The sequence below is a fragment of the Oncorhynchus mykiss genome, chromosome 8 (genome assembly GCF_013265735.2).
Source record: "Oncorhynchus mykiss isolate Arlee chromosome 8, USDA_OmykA_1.1, whole genome shotgun sequence".
Classification (NCBI taxonomy): Eukaryota; Metazoa; Chordata; class Actinopteri; order Salmoniformes; family Salmonidae; genus Oncorhynchus; species Oncorhynchus mykiss.
The window spans coordinates 13,516,481-13,533,960 of NC_048572.1; the positions used below are offsets into that span (position 1 = coordinate 13,516,481).

The 17,480-nt window shown below is 42.0% G+C and overlaps 1 protein-coding gene across 1 annotated transcript; it reads left to right on the plus strand.

Moving 5' to 3' along the window:
* The first annotated feature begins 125 nt into the window (after positions 1-125).
* On the plus strand, positions 126-10,113 carry nfkbie (nuclear factor of kappa light polypeptide gene enhancer in B-cells inhibitor, epsilon). Its single transcript, XM_021611602.2, has 6 exons — positions 126-918; positions 3,532-3,634; positions 5,060-5,270; positions 7,188-7,276; positions 8,040-8,288; positions 8,624-10,113. The coding sequence occupies exons 1-6, from the start codon at positions 575-577 to the stop codon at positions 8,690-8,692; spliced, it is 1,065 nt and encodes a 354-aa protein (XP_021467277.2). The 5' UTR covers positions 126-574; the 3' UTR covers positions 8,693-10,113.
* Positions 10,114-17,480: the final 7,367 nt, after the last annotated feature.

Sequence of the window (17,480 nt, forward strand, 5' to 3'; positions counted from 1 at the left end):
GGTACGGGGAGTGTCGTTCAAACCTATCCTGTAAAACCAGGGACACTCCACAGCGTTGGGGGTGGTTGTAATGTAAGTGCATAATACGCACTTCGGGGATTCCCCATCCGCATCTCCAGACAAAAACAGTCCGCCTTTTCACGTAAGCGCAGAGCGCTTCCCCTATCGCGTTTCAGCGCTCACATGCTCTCAACTATGCAGGTTTACCACAGGTTATGACAGTGTCAACGTTATTTTAAAGACTGTTGCTGATGTTAAGACTCTTATGATGTTTTGAAGTAAATGCCCCATTTTGGGTGTAGGGAAGCGTTTATACCATTTATGCGTTGTTGCAAGATGACTCCACTTATTTTCATGTAGCCTAAACTAGTGGTGTGGGGGAAAGTAAACGCGCTCGATCCGATGGCATGAAACGCAACCGCTACCTTTGGTTTCAGAAAGGAACAGTGAATTCCTACTCAGGTGTGATCGAGTTTTCCTCCCGAGAACTGCTCGCACCATCAAGCAACATATAGACCTCTCGGGGATTAAACCGGTCAAGACTACCTGGAGTGACTGTGGATCGCGGGCCACCATGCAAAGCGCCGAAGATGCGAAGCGGAAATTGGATTTGTTGGAGGATAACCAAATGGACTCTGGTGTTGAATCCTTCCAATCATTAATGAAAGATGACCCCTTTATCAAAACAGATCAGGATTCGACTTCTGAACCCAGTGAAGCCAGGGATAAATTGACTATCACCAGCACAGAGGAGCGGTTGGATTCTGCTTATGGCTCATCGTCACTAAATGTTGAGAGTTTGAGTGAGATTATAGGGGACTGCAACATTTCAAAGTCTAAAAATGACAGCGCAGAGAACAACGAATGCAGTGAACATGAAGAAAATCTTCTCACCACCATCACTGAAGATGGAGACACGTACGTTTTTTTAACCTCTTTTTAAATAACTCATATTTTAATTTCCCCTATGGCTGTGTTTTTGAAAAGGTAAAACGTGTTCTTGTCATGGCGACGAAATTTTGGTGAACAACGTTTCAAGAAGCACACGCATGCGTGTATGTGTGTGCAAGGCATGGTTAACTTTGCATTTTAAATAACTACATTGGGAACCGCCCACAATTCTTGTTGGCCACAAATAGCCAGAAGGAAATTGTGAGAAAAAAAATTGACACATTTTTCAGTATAGGCACAAGTATGGACAACAGTCGGCTAATTTTAGTTTAATTTGACAATATCAAATCAAATTATATTTGTTCCATGCGCCGAAAACAATAGGTGTAGACTACCGTGAAATGTTTGTTTTATGACCCCTCCCTAAAGATGCAGAGTTAAAAAGAGAATTATTAACTGGGTGGTTTGAGCCTTGAATGCTGATTGGTTGACAGCTTTTATACCGTATATCGAGGGTATGACAAAACACTTATTTTTACTCCTCAAATTCTGTTGGTAAACAGTTTTTAATAGCAATAAGGCACCTCTGGGCTTTGTGATATATGGCAAATATACTGTGGCTAAGGGCTGTGTCCAGGCACTCAGCGTTGTGTCGTGGTAAGGACAGCCCTTAGCCACGGTATATTGGCCATATACCACACCCCATCAGGCCTTATTGCTTAAATAGAATACACAATAATGGGGCTATATAAAGGGAGTACCACTACCAGATTAATGTGCAGGAATATGAGGTATTTGAGGTAGATATGTACATAAACCCTGGCTAGAGTGACAAGGCATCAGAATAGATCATAATCAGAGTAAGAATAAAGAACAGTCACAGCAGTTGTGTCCTTAGTATCTGAATACATAATATGACTTTCCCCTCTCTAAAATACATAGCATTGGCTATATTGAGTACCAATTGTGGCATGCAAATGTCTATCAACTCAATTCTAATGCACAAGATGGTGTCTGTCCTACCCCATACATTTGTGCCCAATCCAAAAACCAACTCTTTGCCCCAAGCACCTAGAGACCCTTCCAGATTCAACCTGGTAGATCTTACAGAATTGGATGGGTGCTACTCTTTAGCTGTCCTCTTAGGGGTTTCATCTGGCAATGAAAGCATAAGCTAAAATTACCACTGTCAACAAACAGGTGACGTTTTCATTGATGCCGTCATGTCTGATGGAATGACTGGATGTCTGAGTGTGTTAACCACAATAACAATTTGAAGATGGATGCGTTTTCGTAGATTAGGCCTACTGCACCAATTTGCAGCGAACAATCAAAACAACCACCAATTGTTGTTGCTGTCTGGATGAATAAATCAAGGCTTGGGGAATGACCTGTAGTTTTGCCCTGCACAGCTCTTTCTTTGCGTGTCATATTTATCCTAATTCCAATAATCATGGCATGTGATGTCGACTAAGAGGAGAGTTTTAAGTGTGGAGTGATACATACTCTCAGGCCTTTGTGTGAAAGCTGCGGATGAACTCCTGTGAGGTGCCTCGACTTGGAAAGCAGAAGTGTAAAAGACACAGCACTGGAAATTCCCCATGATAGACGAGGCAGGGCACATGTTCACATAGTAATTATCTCCCAAGAATAGACTGATTAATGAAACTCATACAATTACCACAGACACACAGACATGCAGACTTTTGGCCTTATCGGCCTTCTACACTACTTTCACATCAGTTAGTTAGGTTGAAAATGTAGCTCTGGTCCAAAGTAATGCACTTTGTAGGGAATAATGTGTGAACAATGTGTTTTGGAAAGCCTTGATGTAGGTTAAACAAAGCACTGTTGTGCCCATTTCCTGCATTTGACTCTTGTCTGCTAGAACTTCCCCTTTAGCTTTTGGGGTGAGTGTTTCTTGGTGTGGTTGTTTTCCACTTTGACTGTATGAACCAAATGTGATGACAGCGTGAATGGGGTGCAGTAAAGAACAAAATTCATTGCATTTGCATTTTAACTGTGTAGTTAAAGTTCATAGGTCTGCGGTTTGTGTATGTTAAACATCCCTTCATCAACCGATAGTTTTGTTTGTTCTTCTTCAAGTAACTACGGTTCTAGTGGTGAATGATACCCAAGAAGATACATATTTGAAAAGTGCTTTGCGGAATGAAACATCCTCCTGACATGACTGTTCTTTGCATAAAAGTTCCATTATTGCACAACATTCGCAACCAATGAGTGTGGCCTGCTAAGCAAACAGTTGACATTAATGCAATGTCTTACATTTCCAGGTAGGTCTGGATATCATTCTAAGAATGCTCAAGCAGGTAATTCTTTCCATCAAATGATATGTTGTTCTCATCTCCTGAGGCTGCTTACTTTGACACGTTTAAAGGAAAGTAACTGGACATTTTGAATGAGAAATGATTCCACTCTCCTCGGGCGGCTCACTTTCCAGTCGAATGCAACGTTTAAGTGACAGTAACTCAAAACTGCTTTTGCTTGCTATGGGGCCTAGGACGGGTTACCGTAAAAGCATTTTATGACACATTTAATGAAAAAAGGTCTTTATAAATCAGTCTAATTTATTATAGAAATATAATGAGAAAAGTTGTTTTGTTTTTGTTTCACTTCTAGAGTCCTGCATTTAGCCATCATCCATGAAGATGAACACTTTGCCAACCAACTGGTACAGCTGTTCCCCAAAGATGTCTTGGACATCCAGAACAACTTATACCAGGTACAGTAAACATAGCAACAGTCCTCCCTTTACACCCTCAACACTGGTTATACTGGTGTACTGAAACTGACTTAACCTTCATGATACTTCCTCTTGATGATTGCAATTGCCAATGTTTATGACGACAGAGGTGATAATGTTATTTCTGCATCGTGTAATTCAAGAGAAATTCTCTTCCCCTTTCTCCAGTAGTGCATCCTCCCACAGTAACGGTTCGGTGGGTGGTTCCAGAGTTATTTCATAAGGGAGCTTAAATGAAATGGGAAACTCCCCTGCTTTCCCGCCTTTAAAAAACGAATAAGAGTGGAGGAATCGTATCTGGAATCTTCCCTGTCTCATAGATAAAAACATTTAAGCTAGTCAGGGCAGATTTAAGAGGAGGTTTGAGTGAACATGCTGGGGGGGAGGGGGGGGGGGGGGGCAAGCTGACGTGGTATTGGAGAAATCCTGATGGGTCAGAGAGGAAAGTGGAGAGAGCAGAAATGACACAGTCAGCGTTTTACACCGTGACTCACACACACATAGCCTTGTTATTTCTCTGTGCTGTTAGAGTTTACCAAAAGCCACGTAAGCAGTGGTAGCCCTACTGGTTATATTAGTCATTATATTCCCCCCTACACAGTTCAACCAGCAGTTCCACATTGATGCCTTAGGCTTACATTTGATTTATTTTAGTTACTTACCAATGTATTGACATTGACGTTGACTGACCAGGTGAATGGAGGTGATCCCTTATGGATGTCATCTGTTATATCCACTTCAATCAGTGTAGATGAAAGGGAGGAGTCAGGTTAAATAAGGATTTTTAAGACAAATGGACAAATGGATTGTGTATGAGGGCCATTCAGAGGGTAAATAGCAAAGTGCCTTTGAATGGGGAATGGCAGTAGATGCCAGGCGCACCGCACTGCAACGCTGCTGGGTTTTTCACAGTTTCCCATGTGTATCAAGAATGGTCCACCACCCAAAGGACATCCAGCCAACTTGATACAACTGTGGGAAGCATTGGAGTCAACATGTGCCAGCATCCCTGTGGAATGCTTTTGAGTCCATGCCCCGACGAATTGAGGCTATTCTGAGGGCAAAAGGGGGTGCAACACAATATTAGGAAGGTGTTCCTAATGTTTTGTACACTCAGTGTAGATACTAGCTACTGTACTTAAGTTCAGATCCTTGATCAGCTCTTAGTAACCCTGATTGTATTACATTCACTTTAAAAGAGGGCCCATTCTGACTCCCAAGTCAGATATCACACCAACCTGTAATACTAACCCATTGTTGGTTGTTTGTTTGGATTGGTACGTGGTTCCATTGAAATATAATCACTAGAAAGGGGATCCCCATCCTAGTCAATGTTCTGTGATGGGTGGACTGGATATTGAGTGTACCCATAGAAGTAATTATATTTTTATGCGTGGTCTTTAGACGCCGCTACACCTTGCCACCTACCTGAGCCTGTCTTCGGTGGTGCGGGCCCTTGTGGAGAGCGGGGCCAGCCTGGAGCTGCAGGACCAGGAGGGCAACACGCCGCTCCATGTGGCCTGCGAGCAGGGCCAGGCCAAATGCGCCACCGAGATGACCCGGGATGTCTCCCCCAGCAAGCTGGGCTCCGTGCTGGAGACCCAGAACTGGAGAGGTGAGAGAGCAGGGCCCATATTCATTAGGTACCAAATGGGGGAAAAACTGACTGAAACAGGGAGCCTACCTGGACTTGCCATATAAGAAACACTCATTTTCGTTTTTTTATGTGTGCATTAATGAATACAACCCTGGGCCCGTTACAGTAGGCAAACATGAAATATTACAGCTATAAATGTCATAAGTAGAGCTGTTACTTTCCTTATTCTACATGTGTGTTCTACATAATGTACAAGCTTTCAGAAAGTAGTCATAGCCCTTGACTTATTCCACATTCTGTTGTGTTACAGCCTATTAAATATATATTTTTGCCAAAAAAAAATGGAAAATGAAATACAGAAATATCTAATTTACTTAAATATTCAATACAGAGTCAATACATGTTAGAATCACATTTGAAAGCCATTACAGGTGTGAGTCTTCCTGGGTAAGTGTCTAAGAGCTTTGCACCTGGAATGAACAATATTGTCCCATTATTCTTTTCAAAACGTATCATTGCTAGAAAAGCATTTTCAAGTCTTGCCATAGATTTTCAAGCAGATTTAAGTCAAAACTGTAACTCGGCCACTCAGGAACATTCACCGTCTTCTTGGTAAGCAACTCCAGTGTAGATTTGGCCTTGTGTTTTAGGTTATTGTCCTGCTGAAAGGTGAATTAATCTCCCAGTGTCTGGTGGAAAGCAGACTGAACCAGGTTTTCATCTGGGATTTTTTTCTGTGCTCAGCTCCATTCCATTTATTTTTTATCCTGAAAACTCCCCAGCCCTTAACGATTACAAGCATACACATAATATGATGCAGACACCACTATGCTTGAAAATATAGAGAGTGGTACTGGATTTTCCCCAAACATAACACTTTGTATTCAGGACAAAAGTGAATTGCTTTGCCACATTTTTTGCAGTATTACTTTAGTGCCTTGTTGTAAACAGGATGCATGTTTTGGAATATTTTTAGTCTGTACGGGCCTCCTTCTTTTCACTCTGTAATTTAGGTTAGTATTGTGGAGTAACTACAGCCATTAAACTCTGTAACTGTTTTAAAGTCACCATTGGCCTCATGGTGAAATCTCTGAGCGGTTTCCTTCCTCTCCGGCAACTGAGTTAGGAAGGACGCCTGTATCTTTGTAGTGACTGGGTGTATTGATACACCATCCAAAGTGTCATTAATAACGTCACCATGCTCAAAGGAATATTCAATGTCTGCTTTTTTATATTTACCCATCTACCAATAGGTGCCCTTCTTTGCAAAGCTGTTGCCACCTTGCACGCTGTATGCCTACTGAATAGAGCCCAGGATGATCAGCTGTTGCCACCTTGCACGCTGTATGCCTACTGAATAGAGCCCAGGATAATTAGCTGTTGCCACCTTGCACGCTGTGTGCCTACTGAATAGAGCCCAGGATAATCAGCTGTTGCCACCTTGCACGCTGTATGCCTACTGAATAGAGCCCAGGATGATCAGCTGTTGCCACCTTGCACGCTGTGTGAGGGGCTATAACGATACCATGATGTGATATCTCTTTATTTAGTGGCACTTCCTGTTGTTGTGTTGGCGTCTACAGTATGTCGGCATCTGTGCGAGCTTGTTCTTGCCTCGCACTTTGTGTTTTATTGCGACATTGCTCTGTGCGAGACAAGACTGTGGTCTAAATGATTTGTTGTTGCTGTCGAGCTGGTATTCGATGTTCCTGGCTTAGTAGATTTTGGAGATGGAAATCATGTTAATGGTTGTAAACAATTGTATATTTTGTTTGATATGTAGCTTATGTATGTTATTGTGTGTCACGTGGCATGACCTTACTGATGCTTGTTTGATACTAGCTATAACATGTAGTCAAAATAATCTAATCCCTCATTCAGAAAGGTGATTTTTGAAAGGTGATATTTTTTTAAGGAATGTGTCTTTGTTTTCAGGTCTCACCTGTCTCCACTTAGCCACTGTGAACAGACAGCATTGTCTGATGAGGCTACTGATGAAGAAAGGGGCAGACCTCAACATCCAGGTTTGTCCAATGACGTCCCCGGGTGTACTCCCTTACAATAACCTTGCATTACTCAAGTACTGCATTACATTGTGTTGTAATACTGTAGTTAGTACTTCATAACATTGTGTCTTTCCTAAGTCCTGTTAATTTGTAGTAGGGCAGATATGCATTTACCTCGACTTAGATGATCAAGCTGCACCTTTGAGGACTGTCTTTAAATGAATGTATCATGTCATGATATGAGCAAATGTAATATATTAATGAACACATGGTATTTAAAAATATATATATTTAGAGGTACAGACTTTCTCCTTCAAGCTATGTCCTTTACTACTTTACTGTACTGATAGTGATACGGCCTGAGCTCAGTGGATTCTGATGGATTCATGTAATTAGAGTTGGGTCGTGATGAGGCTGGCTGGGAACCAGGGGGTTTTCTGGAGATGCTTGACGTGTCAGAGAATAGGCCCAGGCCAGCAAGTCTGAGTCACATATAGATGGATATAGAACTCAACACAACATAGCAGACTGACCTTACCTACCCCAGATATATTTCTGGGGGAAATAAGCTTGCTATACAGTAGATATAATATGCCTAATTTTATGTGTTCAAGACATTGGCACATTTTCAGTTTTAGAATGAATAAGCTACTTGATTGAGGAGGACAGCTTGTTTGGTCCTTTGCTCCCCCTGGTGGCCTTTCCCTCCCCCTATCTTTTTTGAGGGGAAATTGTATTTACCGATTCCCTTACCCTTGCCTGTCTTCTCTCTGTCCCCCAGGAAGGTACAAGTGGTAAGACAGCTCTCCATCTGGCCGTGGAGCTCCATGACGCAATCTCTGTGACTCTGCTGCTGAACAAGGGAGCTGACATGGACGCTGCAATGTTTAACGGCTGCACGCCACTTCACCTGGCGGTGGGCCGGCAGGACGCAGCCATCGCCAACCTGCTCTGCCAGTCTGGGGCCGACAAGATGCTGAGGAACATGGAGGATGAGACGGCACTGGATCTAGCCGACGGCAATGATGATGTGAGTTATACAGGAAGGGTCAGTTTCCCACACACAAATGAATCCTTGTACTGGACTAAAAAGATTCTCCATTGAAAATGCTTTTTTTAGTCCAGGACTATAGCTATAAACTTCATCTGTGTCTGGGAAATCAACTCAAAGTGTATTTGGCGTTTGACTCGAAGTCCGCTGATATTCACTGAAAATGCTATAAATACATATTTTTGAGGATTTGGGGGGAAATTGTAACATTCCCAATTTATTAATTGTTATGAAAGAGACTGACTGGACTGTTGTCTGGATCAGAGGTATAAAATATGTGAAAAATAAACCCCCACCATATGGCTTCCTTTCAGATCCTTGCTCTTTTCCCTTTTGATGACATTCAAATCCAGGGCAGGTCAGTGGTTGGAGGGCCATTCTGAGTGTACTCTCACCACCTGAATATACTCTACAGCTGGAGACATTTTGAATCTTGAACATCTTGAGCCTCATCATGGAGCCTCATCGGAAAACTGTAGCTTTACTTCAATCATGTTTCTTATTGTGTGATGGTTTACTTTCATTTATATTGTGTGTACACTGAGTGAACAAAACATTAGGAACACCTGCTGATATAGACTGACCAGGTGAATCCAGGTGGAAGCTATGATCCCTTATTGTTAAATCTACTTCAATCAGTGTAGATGAAGGGGAGGAGACCGGTTAAAGAAGGATTTTTAAGTCTTGAGACCCAAGAGACATGGATTGTGTATGTGTGCCATTCAGAAGGTGAATGGGCAAGAGACTTTGAATGGGGTATGGTAGTAGGGGCCAGGTGCACCAGTTGGAGGGTGTCAAGAACTGCATACTCTGCTGGGTTTTTCACGCTCAACAGTTTCCTGTGTGTATCAAAAAATGGCCCACCACCCAAAGGACATCCAGTCAATTTGACACATTTGTGGGAAGCATTGGAGTCAACATGCGTCAGCATCCCTGTGGAACGCTTTGGACGCCTTGTAGAGTCCATGCCCCGATGAATTAAAGCAGTTTTTAGTTCAAAGGGGAGGGGCGGGGGGGTGCAACGCAATGTTAGGAAGGTGCTCCTAATGTTTTGTACATCATGACTATATACTATATGGGCTGAATACTAACCTGCAATCTGCATGCCTTTTGTGTTAATCATGCATTGAAGTCAATGAAAGATTGAGTTGTGCATGAAAAGTCAAAGTTAGGATTTGTCCCTCTGCATGAGAAATTCACATTGAAAAGTAGCTTTTTCTCCACTAGCGAAAGGTACAAAGGGGAAAATGTATATCTACTGAATTAGTTCTATACCTGTAATCAAATACTAGGAGCAGTTAAATCTCACTTGGAAACTAAATGAACTACATTCATTTACTATGAAAAACAGATGATTATGAGTGGGAAGAATTCAAAAGTTTAATTTCCCTGTAAAATACAAGGAATCTACCTCTATCAAATGTGTATACTAACTGATTAAGAAAATGCATTGCTGTCATGCTGTAAGTTAAAATAGTTTCAGCTCTCAGAATGGAACTTTACATTTAAAAAAAACTTTAGTCACTGTAAATCTGTTATCATAAAGAGGTTCTTTATCTATTATCATAACTTAATATCTTTCATTGTATATTTCATTTATTGGTTTATACTTTGAATGCATTGCCTTGCCAGTATCTTTGTTGGTAAGACACATTTTATCGTAATAGATGTATTTTCAATACAGTTAAATTTTCCCTGTTTAACCATCCTCCTTCTCTCTGATTAATTAGCTTTGATCTTTGAGCCTTCTCTTAACAGTTTCAAACTCTTATATTTTGTAATAAACAGAATATAATCAACACCATTTCACTTTTTTTCTTGTCATTCCTAAACATATGTTCAGAATTTCTGTTCATTTTTATTTATTTTTTCACCTTTATTTAACCAGGTAGGCCAGTTGAGAACAAGTTCTCATTTACAACTGCGACCTGGCAAAGATAAAGCAAAGCAGTGCAACACAAACAACAACAGAGTTACACATGGGAGAAACAAAAGTACAGTCAATAACACAATAGAAAAATCTATATACAGTGTGTGCAAATGTAGTAAGATTAGGGAGGTAAGGCAATAAATAGGCCATAGTGGCGAAATAATTACAATTTAGCAATAAACACTGGAGTGATAGATGTGCAGAAGATAAATGTGCAAGTAAAGATACTGGGTTGCAAAGGAGAGAAAAAAAGAACTATATGGGGATGAGGTAGTTGGGTGGGATATTTACAGATGGGCTGTGTACAGGTGCAATGATCGGCAAGCTGCTCTGACAGCTGATGCTTAAAGTTAGTGAGGGAGATATAAGACTCCAGCTTCATTGATTTTTGCAATTTGTTCCAGTCATTGGCAGCAGAGAAATGGAAGGAAAGGCGGCCAAACAAGGAGTTGGCTTTGGGGATGACCAGTGAAATATACCTGCTGGAGCGCGTGCTACTGGTGGGTGTCGCTATGGTGACCAGTGAGCTGAGATAAGGCGGGGCTTTACCTAGCAAAGACTTATAGATGACCCGGAGCCAGTGGGTTTGGCGACGAATATGAAGCGAGGGCCAGCCAACGAGAGCATACAGGTTGCAGTGGTGGGTAGTATATGGGGCTTTGGTGACAAAACTAATGGCACTGTGATAGACTACATCCAATTTTCTGAGTAGAGTGTTGGAGGCTATTATGTAAATGACATCGCCGAAGTCAAAGATTGGTAGGATAGTCAGTTTTACGAGGGTATGTTTGGCGGCATGAGTGAAGGATGCTTTGTTACGAAATAGGAAACCGATTCTAGATTTAATTATGGATTCGAGATGCTTAATGTGAGTCTGAAAGTAGAGTTGACAGTCTAACCAGACACCTAGATATTTGTAGTTGTCAACATAATCTAAATCAGAACCGTCCAGAGTAGTGATGCTAGTTCGGCGGGCGGGTGCGGGCAGCGATCTGTTGAAGAGCATGCATTTAGTTTTACTTGCATTTAAGAACAGTTGGAGGCCTCGGAAGGAGTGTTGTATGGCATTGAAGCTTGTCTGGAGGTTTGTTAACACAGTGTCCAAAGAAGGGCCAGAAGTATACAGAATGGTGTTCTCTGCGTAGAGGTGGATCAGAGAATCACCAGCAGCAAGAGCGACATCATTGATGTATACAGAGAAAAGAGTCGGCCCGAGAATTGAACCCTGTGGCACCCCCAAAGAGACTAGCAGAGGTCCGGACAACAGGCCCTCCGATTTGACACACTGAACTCTGAGAAGTAGTTGGTGAACCAGGCGAGGCAGTCATTTGAGAAGCCAAGGCTATTGAGTCTGCCGATAAGAACGCGATGATTGACAGAGTCAAAAGCCTTGGCCAGGTCGATGAAGACGGCTGCACAGTATTGTCTTTAATCGATGGCGGTTATGACATCGTTTAGGACCTTGAGTGTGGCTGAGGTGCACACATGACCAGCTCGGAAACCAGATTGCATAGCTGAGAAGGTACGGTGGGATTCTAAATGGTCGGTGATTTGTTTGTTAACTTGGCTTTCGAAGACTTTAGAAAGGCAGGGTAGGATAGATTTAGGTCTGTAACAGTTTGGGTCTAGAGTGTCTCCCCCTTTGAAGAGGGGGATTACCGCGGCAGCTTTCCAATCTTTGGGGATCTCAGATGATACGAAAGAGAGGTTGAACAGGGCAGCTGGGAGGAGGTGCTCTTATTCTCCATGGACTTTAGTGTCCCAGAACTTTTTGGAGTTTGTGCTACAGGATGCAAATTTCTGCTTTCCCAACTGTCTGTGCATATTGGTTCCTACATTCCCTGAAAAGTTGCATATCGCGGGGGCTATTCGATGCTAATGCAGTACGCCACGGGATGTTTTTGTGCTGGTCAAGGGCAGTCAAGTCTGGAGTGAACCAAGGGCTATACAGTGCCTTGCGAAAGTATTCGGCCCCCTTGAACTTTGCGACCTTTTGCCACATTTCAGGCTTCTAACATAAACATATAAAACTGTATTTTTTTGTGAAAAATCAACAACAAGTGGGACACAATCATGAAGTGGAACGGCATTTATTGGATATTTCAAACTTTTTTAACAAATCAAAAACTGAAAAATTGGGCGTGCAAAATTATTCAGCCCCTTTACTTTCAGTGCAGCAAACTCTCTCCAGAAGTTCAGTGAGGATCTCTGAATGATCCAATGTTGACCTAAATGACTAATGATGATAAATACAATCCACCTGTGTGTAATCAAGTCTCCGTATAAATGCACCTGCACTGTGATAGTCTCAGAGGTCCGTTAAAAGCGCAGAGAGCATCATGAAGAACAAGGAACACACCAGGCAGGTCCGAGATACTGTTGTGAAGAAGTTTAAAGCCGGATTTGGATAAAAAACGATTTCCCAAGCTTTAAACATCCCAAGGAGCACTGTGCAAGCGATAATATTGAAATGGAAGGAGTATCAGACCACTGCAAATCTACCAAGACCTGGCCGTCCCTCTAAACTTTCAGCTCATACAAGGAGAAGACTGATCAGAGATGCAGCCAAGAGGCCCATGATCACTCTGGATGAACTGCAGAGATCTACAGCTGAGGTGGGAGACTCTGTCCATAGGACAACAATCAGTCGTATATTGCACAAATCTGGCCTTTATGGAAGAGTGGCAAGAAGAAAGCCATTTCTTAAAGATATCCATAAAAAGTGTAGTTTAAAGTTTGCCACAAGCCACCTGGGAGACACACCAAACATGTGGAAGAAGGTGCTCTGGTCAGATGAAACCAAAATTGAACTTTTTGGCAACAATGCAAAACGTTATGTTTGGCGTAAAAGCAACACAGCTGAACACACCATCCCCACTGTCAAACATGGTGGTGGCAGCATCATGGTTTGGGCCTGCTTTTCTTCAGCAGGGACAGGGAAGATGGTTAAAATTGATGTGAAGATGGATGGAGCCAAATACAGGACCATTCTGGAAGAAAACCTGATGGAGTCTGCAAAAGACCTGAGATTGGGACGGAGATTTGTCTTCCAACAAGACAATGATCCAAAACTTAAAGCAAAATCTGCAATGGAATGGTTCAAAAATAAACATATCCAGGTGTTAGAATGGCCAAGTCAAAGTCCAGACCTGAATCCAATCGAGAATCTGTGGAAAGAACTGAAAACTGCTGTTCACAAATGCTCTCCATCCAACCTCACTGAGCTCGAGCTGTTTTGCAAGGAGGAATGGGAAAAAATGTCAGTCTCTCGATGTGCAAAACTGATAGAGACATACCCCAAGCGACTTACAGCTGTAATCGCAGCAAAAGGTGGCGCCACAAAGTATTAACTTAAGGGGGCTGAATAATTTTGCACGCCCAATTTTTCAGTTTTTGTTAAAAAAAGTTTGAAATATCCAATAAATGTCGTTCCACTTCATGATTGTGTCCCACTTGTTGTTGATTCTTCACAAAAAAATACAGTTTTATATCTTTATGTTTGAAGCCTGAAATGTGGCAAAAGGTCGCAAAGTTCAAGGGGGCCGAATACTTTCGCAAGGCACTGTATCTGTTCTTAGTCCTAATTTTCTTGAATGGGGCATGCTTATTTAAAGATGGTGAGGAGAGCACTTTTAAAGAATAACCAGGCATCCTCTACTGACTGAATGAGGTCAATATCCTTGATATCCAGGATACCTGGGCCAGTTCGATTAGAAAGGCCTGCTCGCCGAAGTGTTTTAGGGAGCGTTTGACAGTGTTGAGGGGTGGTCGTTTGACCACGGACCCATTACGGATGCAGGCAATGAGGCAGTAATCGCTGAGATCCTTGTTGAAGACAGCAGAGGTGTATTTAGAGGGTAGGTTGGTCAGGATGATATCTATGAGGGTGCCCGTGATTACGGATTTAGGGTTGTACCTGGTAGGTTCCTTAATAATTTCATGGATGTGTGTCATAGATGTGTGTCATATTAATTGTTTATAAGTAATGTACCTATACTATCTGAGCAGGCCCTCTAAGCTCAAAGGGGATAATACAAAAAGTATGGTATATGGAATTAGGATTTAGTCAATTACAGTGCATTTGGGAAATATTCAGACCCCTTGACTTTGTCCACATTTTGTTACATTACAGCCTTATTCTGAAATGAATTAAATACCTTTTTCCCCCTCATCAATCTACCCACAATACCCCATAATGACAAAGTAAAAACAGGCTTTCAGAAATCTTTGCTAATTTATTACAAAGAAATTAAATATGACATTTACATAAGTATTCAGACCCTTTACTCAGGACTTTATTGAAGTACCTTTGGCAGCAATTACAGCCTCAATTCTTCTTGGGTATGACGTTACAAGCTTGGCACACCTGTATTTGGGGAGTTTCTCCCATTCTTCTCTGTCAGGTTGGATGGGAAGCGTTGCTGCACAGCTATTTTCAGGTCTCTCCAGAGATGTTCAATCGGGTTCAAGTCCGGGCTCTGGCTGAGCCACTCAAGGACATTCAGAGACTTGTCCCGAAGCCACTCCTGCGTTGTCTTGGCTGTGTGCTTAGGGTCTTTGTCCTGTTGGAAGGTGAACCTTCATCAAGGATCTCTCTGTACTTTGCTCCATTCATATTTTCCTCGATCCTGACTAGTCTCCCAGTCCCTGCCGCTCAAAAACATCCCCACAGCATGGTGCTGTCACCACCATGCTTCACCATAGGGATGGTGCTAGGTTTCCTCCAGACGTGACGCTTAGCATTCAGGCCAAAGTGTTCAATCTTGGATTCATCAGAACAGAGAATTTTGTATCTCATGGTCAGAGAGTCTTTAGGTGCCTTTTGGCTAACTCCAAGTGGACTGTCATGTGCCTTTTACTGAGGAGTGGCTTCCGTCTGGTACTCTACCATAAAGGCCTGATTGGTGGAGTGCTGCAGAGATGGTTGTCCTTCTGGAATGTTCTCCCATCTCCACAGAGGAACTCTGGAGCTCTGTCAGAGTGACCATCGGTTTCTTGGTCACCTCCCTGACCAAGGCCCTTCGCCCCTGATTGCTTAGTTTGACCTGGCGGACAGCCCTATGAAAAGTCTTGGTGGTTCCAATTTTCTTCCATTTAAGAATGATGGAGGTCACTGTGTTCTTGGGACCTTCAATGCTTCAGCAATTTTCTGCTATCCTTCCCCAGACCTGTGCCTCGACACAATCCTGTCTCGGAGCTCTAAGGACAATTCCTTCGACCTCATGGCTTGGCTTTTGCTCTGACATGCACTGTAAACTTGGGAACCTTGTATAGACAAGTGTGAGCCTTACCAAATCATGTCCAATCAATTTAATTTACCACAGGTTGACTCCAATAAAGTTGTAGAAACATCTTAAGGATGATCAATGGAGACAGGATGCTCCTGAACTCAATTTTGAGTCTCATAGTTAAGGGTCTGAATAATTATGTTCTGTTTTTGATTTTTTTTATACATTTCCAAACATTTTCAAAAACCTGTTTTCGCCTTGTCATCATCGGGTATTGTGTGTAGATTGTTGAGGGAAAAAATGATTTAATCCATTAAAGAATAAGGCTGTAATGTGACAAACAAATGTGGAAAAAGTCAAAGGGTCTGAATACTTTCCGAATGCACTGTTTGTCATTAATATAGACTAGAGGTCGAATAGATGTTTTCTTGATAGAGCCATTCTTGCAGGCTATTGCTGACTCAGCATGTACTACAAATCCATCCAATTAATTTTTGTAAACATTGTGGGATGCTGACTCGGGAGAACAAAGCCTCCTTGATAACGGCAAACCCCCTTATTTCTCAGTTTCCTGTCTGCTGCTTTTGGTAAATCCTATTTATTGTTGTTGCTGGGTTCTTCCCTTTGTACAATGAGTCTGGAAATTCCACTCAGCCGGATAACTTACCTGTTCTCTGTGTACTCTGACAGGCTGCCCGTATTTAATATTCAGGCACAGGCCTAAGGCAAGACTGGGCCCAAGTATAAAGAAGCCTTTCAATGAGGTGAGGGATTCATTTATTGTCTTTGTTGATGGGGAATGTTTTATCTTCTATTTGCATGTTGGCATATTTTATTTCACAAGCATTTTACCCTCTGGGCACAGACAATGTCTATTCCACATTGGTTCAATGTAATTTCATTGAAATGGAAACAAAGTTGTTTCAACCAGTGTGCCCGGTGGGGAGGAACTTATTTCAGCCTTTATTTTGGCATTTATCTGATTTATTCTTTGACAACTTGTTAATACTCAAATATAAGCCAGATAAACTAGTCTAGTTTGTTTTTCCGGATCATTAGGAATCCACTGTTTTGGCAGGGGTTATGCAAATTATATTTTCTCAACACTGTAACTGAACAAACAAATCTTTATTTGCCCCAAGCAGGACACAATGTTGTGAACCTAATGGCCGACGCCCTTTTGAGTGAACGAATTCCCTAAAATGACTCTGTTGTCAGTAGACACACCTGGCTGCTTTTGTGTCCTGTGTCCTGTGACAAGACTCCGGGGGCTGTATGTATCAAGCATCTCAGACTAGGAGTGCAGACCAAAATTATTTCCAGCAACATCAAACTGTTTTAGAGACTGACGGACAGGGTCTGATAGTGCTCCAGTTCTCCCTGTCAGAATAAGAAACAGAGGACTTGGAAACCATATCAACTCCTGCAGAAATGGAACTATGGTTGTTGTGAGTAACCTAATTAATATTCCTATAACTCTGCACCGAGAGATACAAACTTTTATCTCCTACCATTCTGATAGATTTGAGACTGTCAGAAAATGTAATGTTTTTTAAATGTTATTTTAACCCCCTTTTTTCTCCCCAATCAGACTGTAGTGCCGCTCTTATTGAAACCTCCCCCCCCAGACTACAGCTTTTCATACTCTATCAGAAAAGGGAAAAGGGTGGGGGGACAGCTTCTAATTTTACTAATGCTCTCAGTTGTAAGGACATTTCGTTTGGCGACTTTGGGTCTTTTGAGCATCTTGCTACACTGTTTAAATGTCAGCCACCAGTGCTGGCTATAACCCTGCATAGGCCACCAAAGCACTGCCCCACTTTCTTTACTGATTTATCTGAACTATTGTCTATTGTCCTTGAGAACTATGATAAAATAATTGTGTTGGGTGATGTTAATATTCATGTTGACAAAGAGACTGACTCCAAGGCCTGTCTGTATTGAATTTATTAATATTTTGAGCTCTAATCTTTTCATTTCATTGCATGAAAACATGCATGAGAATGGAGCATG

Excerpts from the sequence above, each read along its gene's own strand:
- nfkbie (XM_021611602.2), top strand. The coding sequence starts at position 575 with ATGCAAAGCGCCGAAGATGCGAAGCGGAAATTGGATTTGTTGGAGGAT. Across the intron at positions 5,271-7,187 it reads GGAGACCCAGAACTGGAGAG|GTCTCACCTGTCTCCACTTA; the intron begins GTGAGAGAGCAG and ends CTTTGTTTTCAG. Across the intron at positions 7,277-8,039 it reads GGGCAGACCTCAACATCCAG|GAAGGTACAAGTGGTAAGAC; the intron begins GTTTGTCCAATG and ends TCTGTCCCCCAG.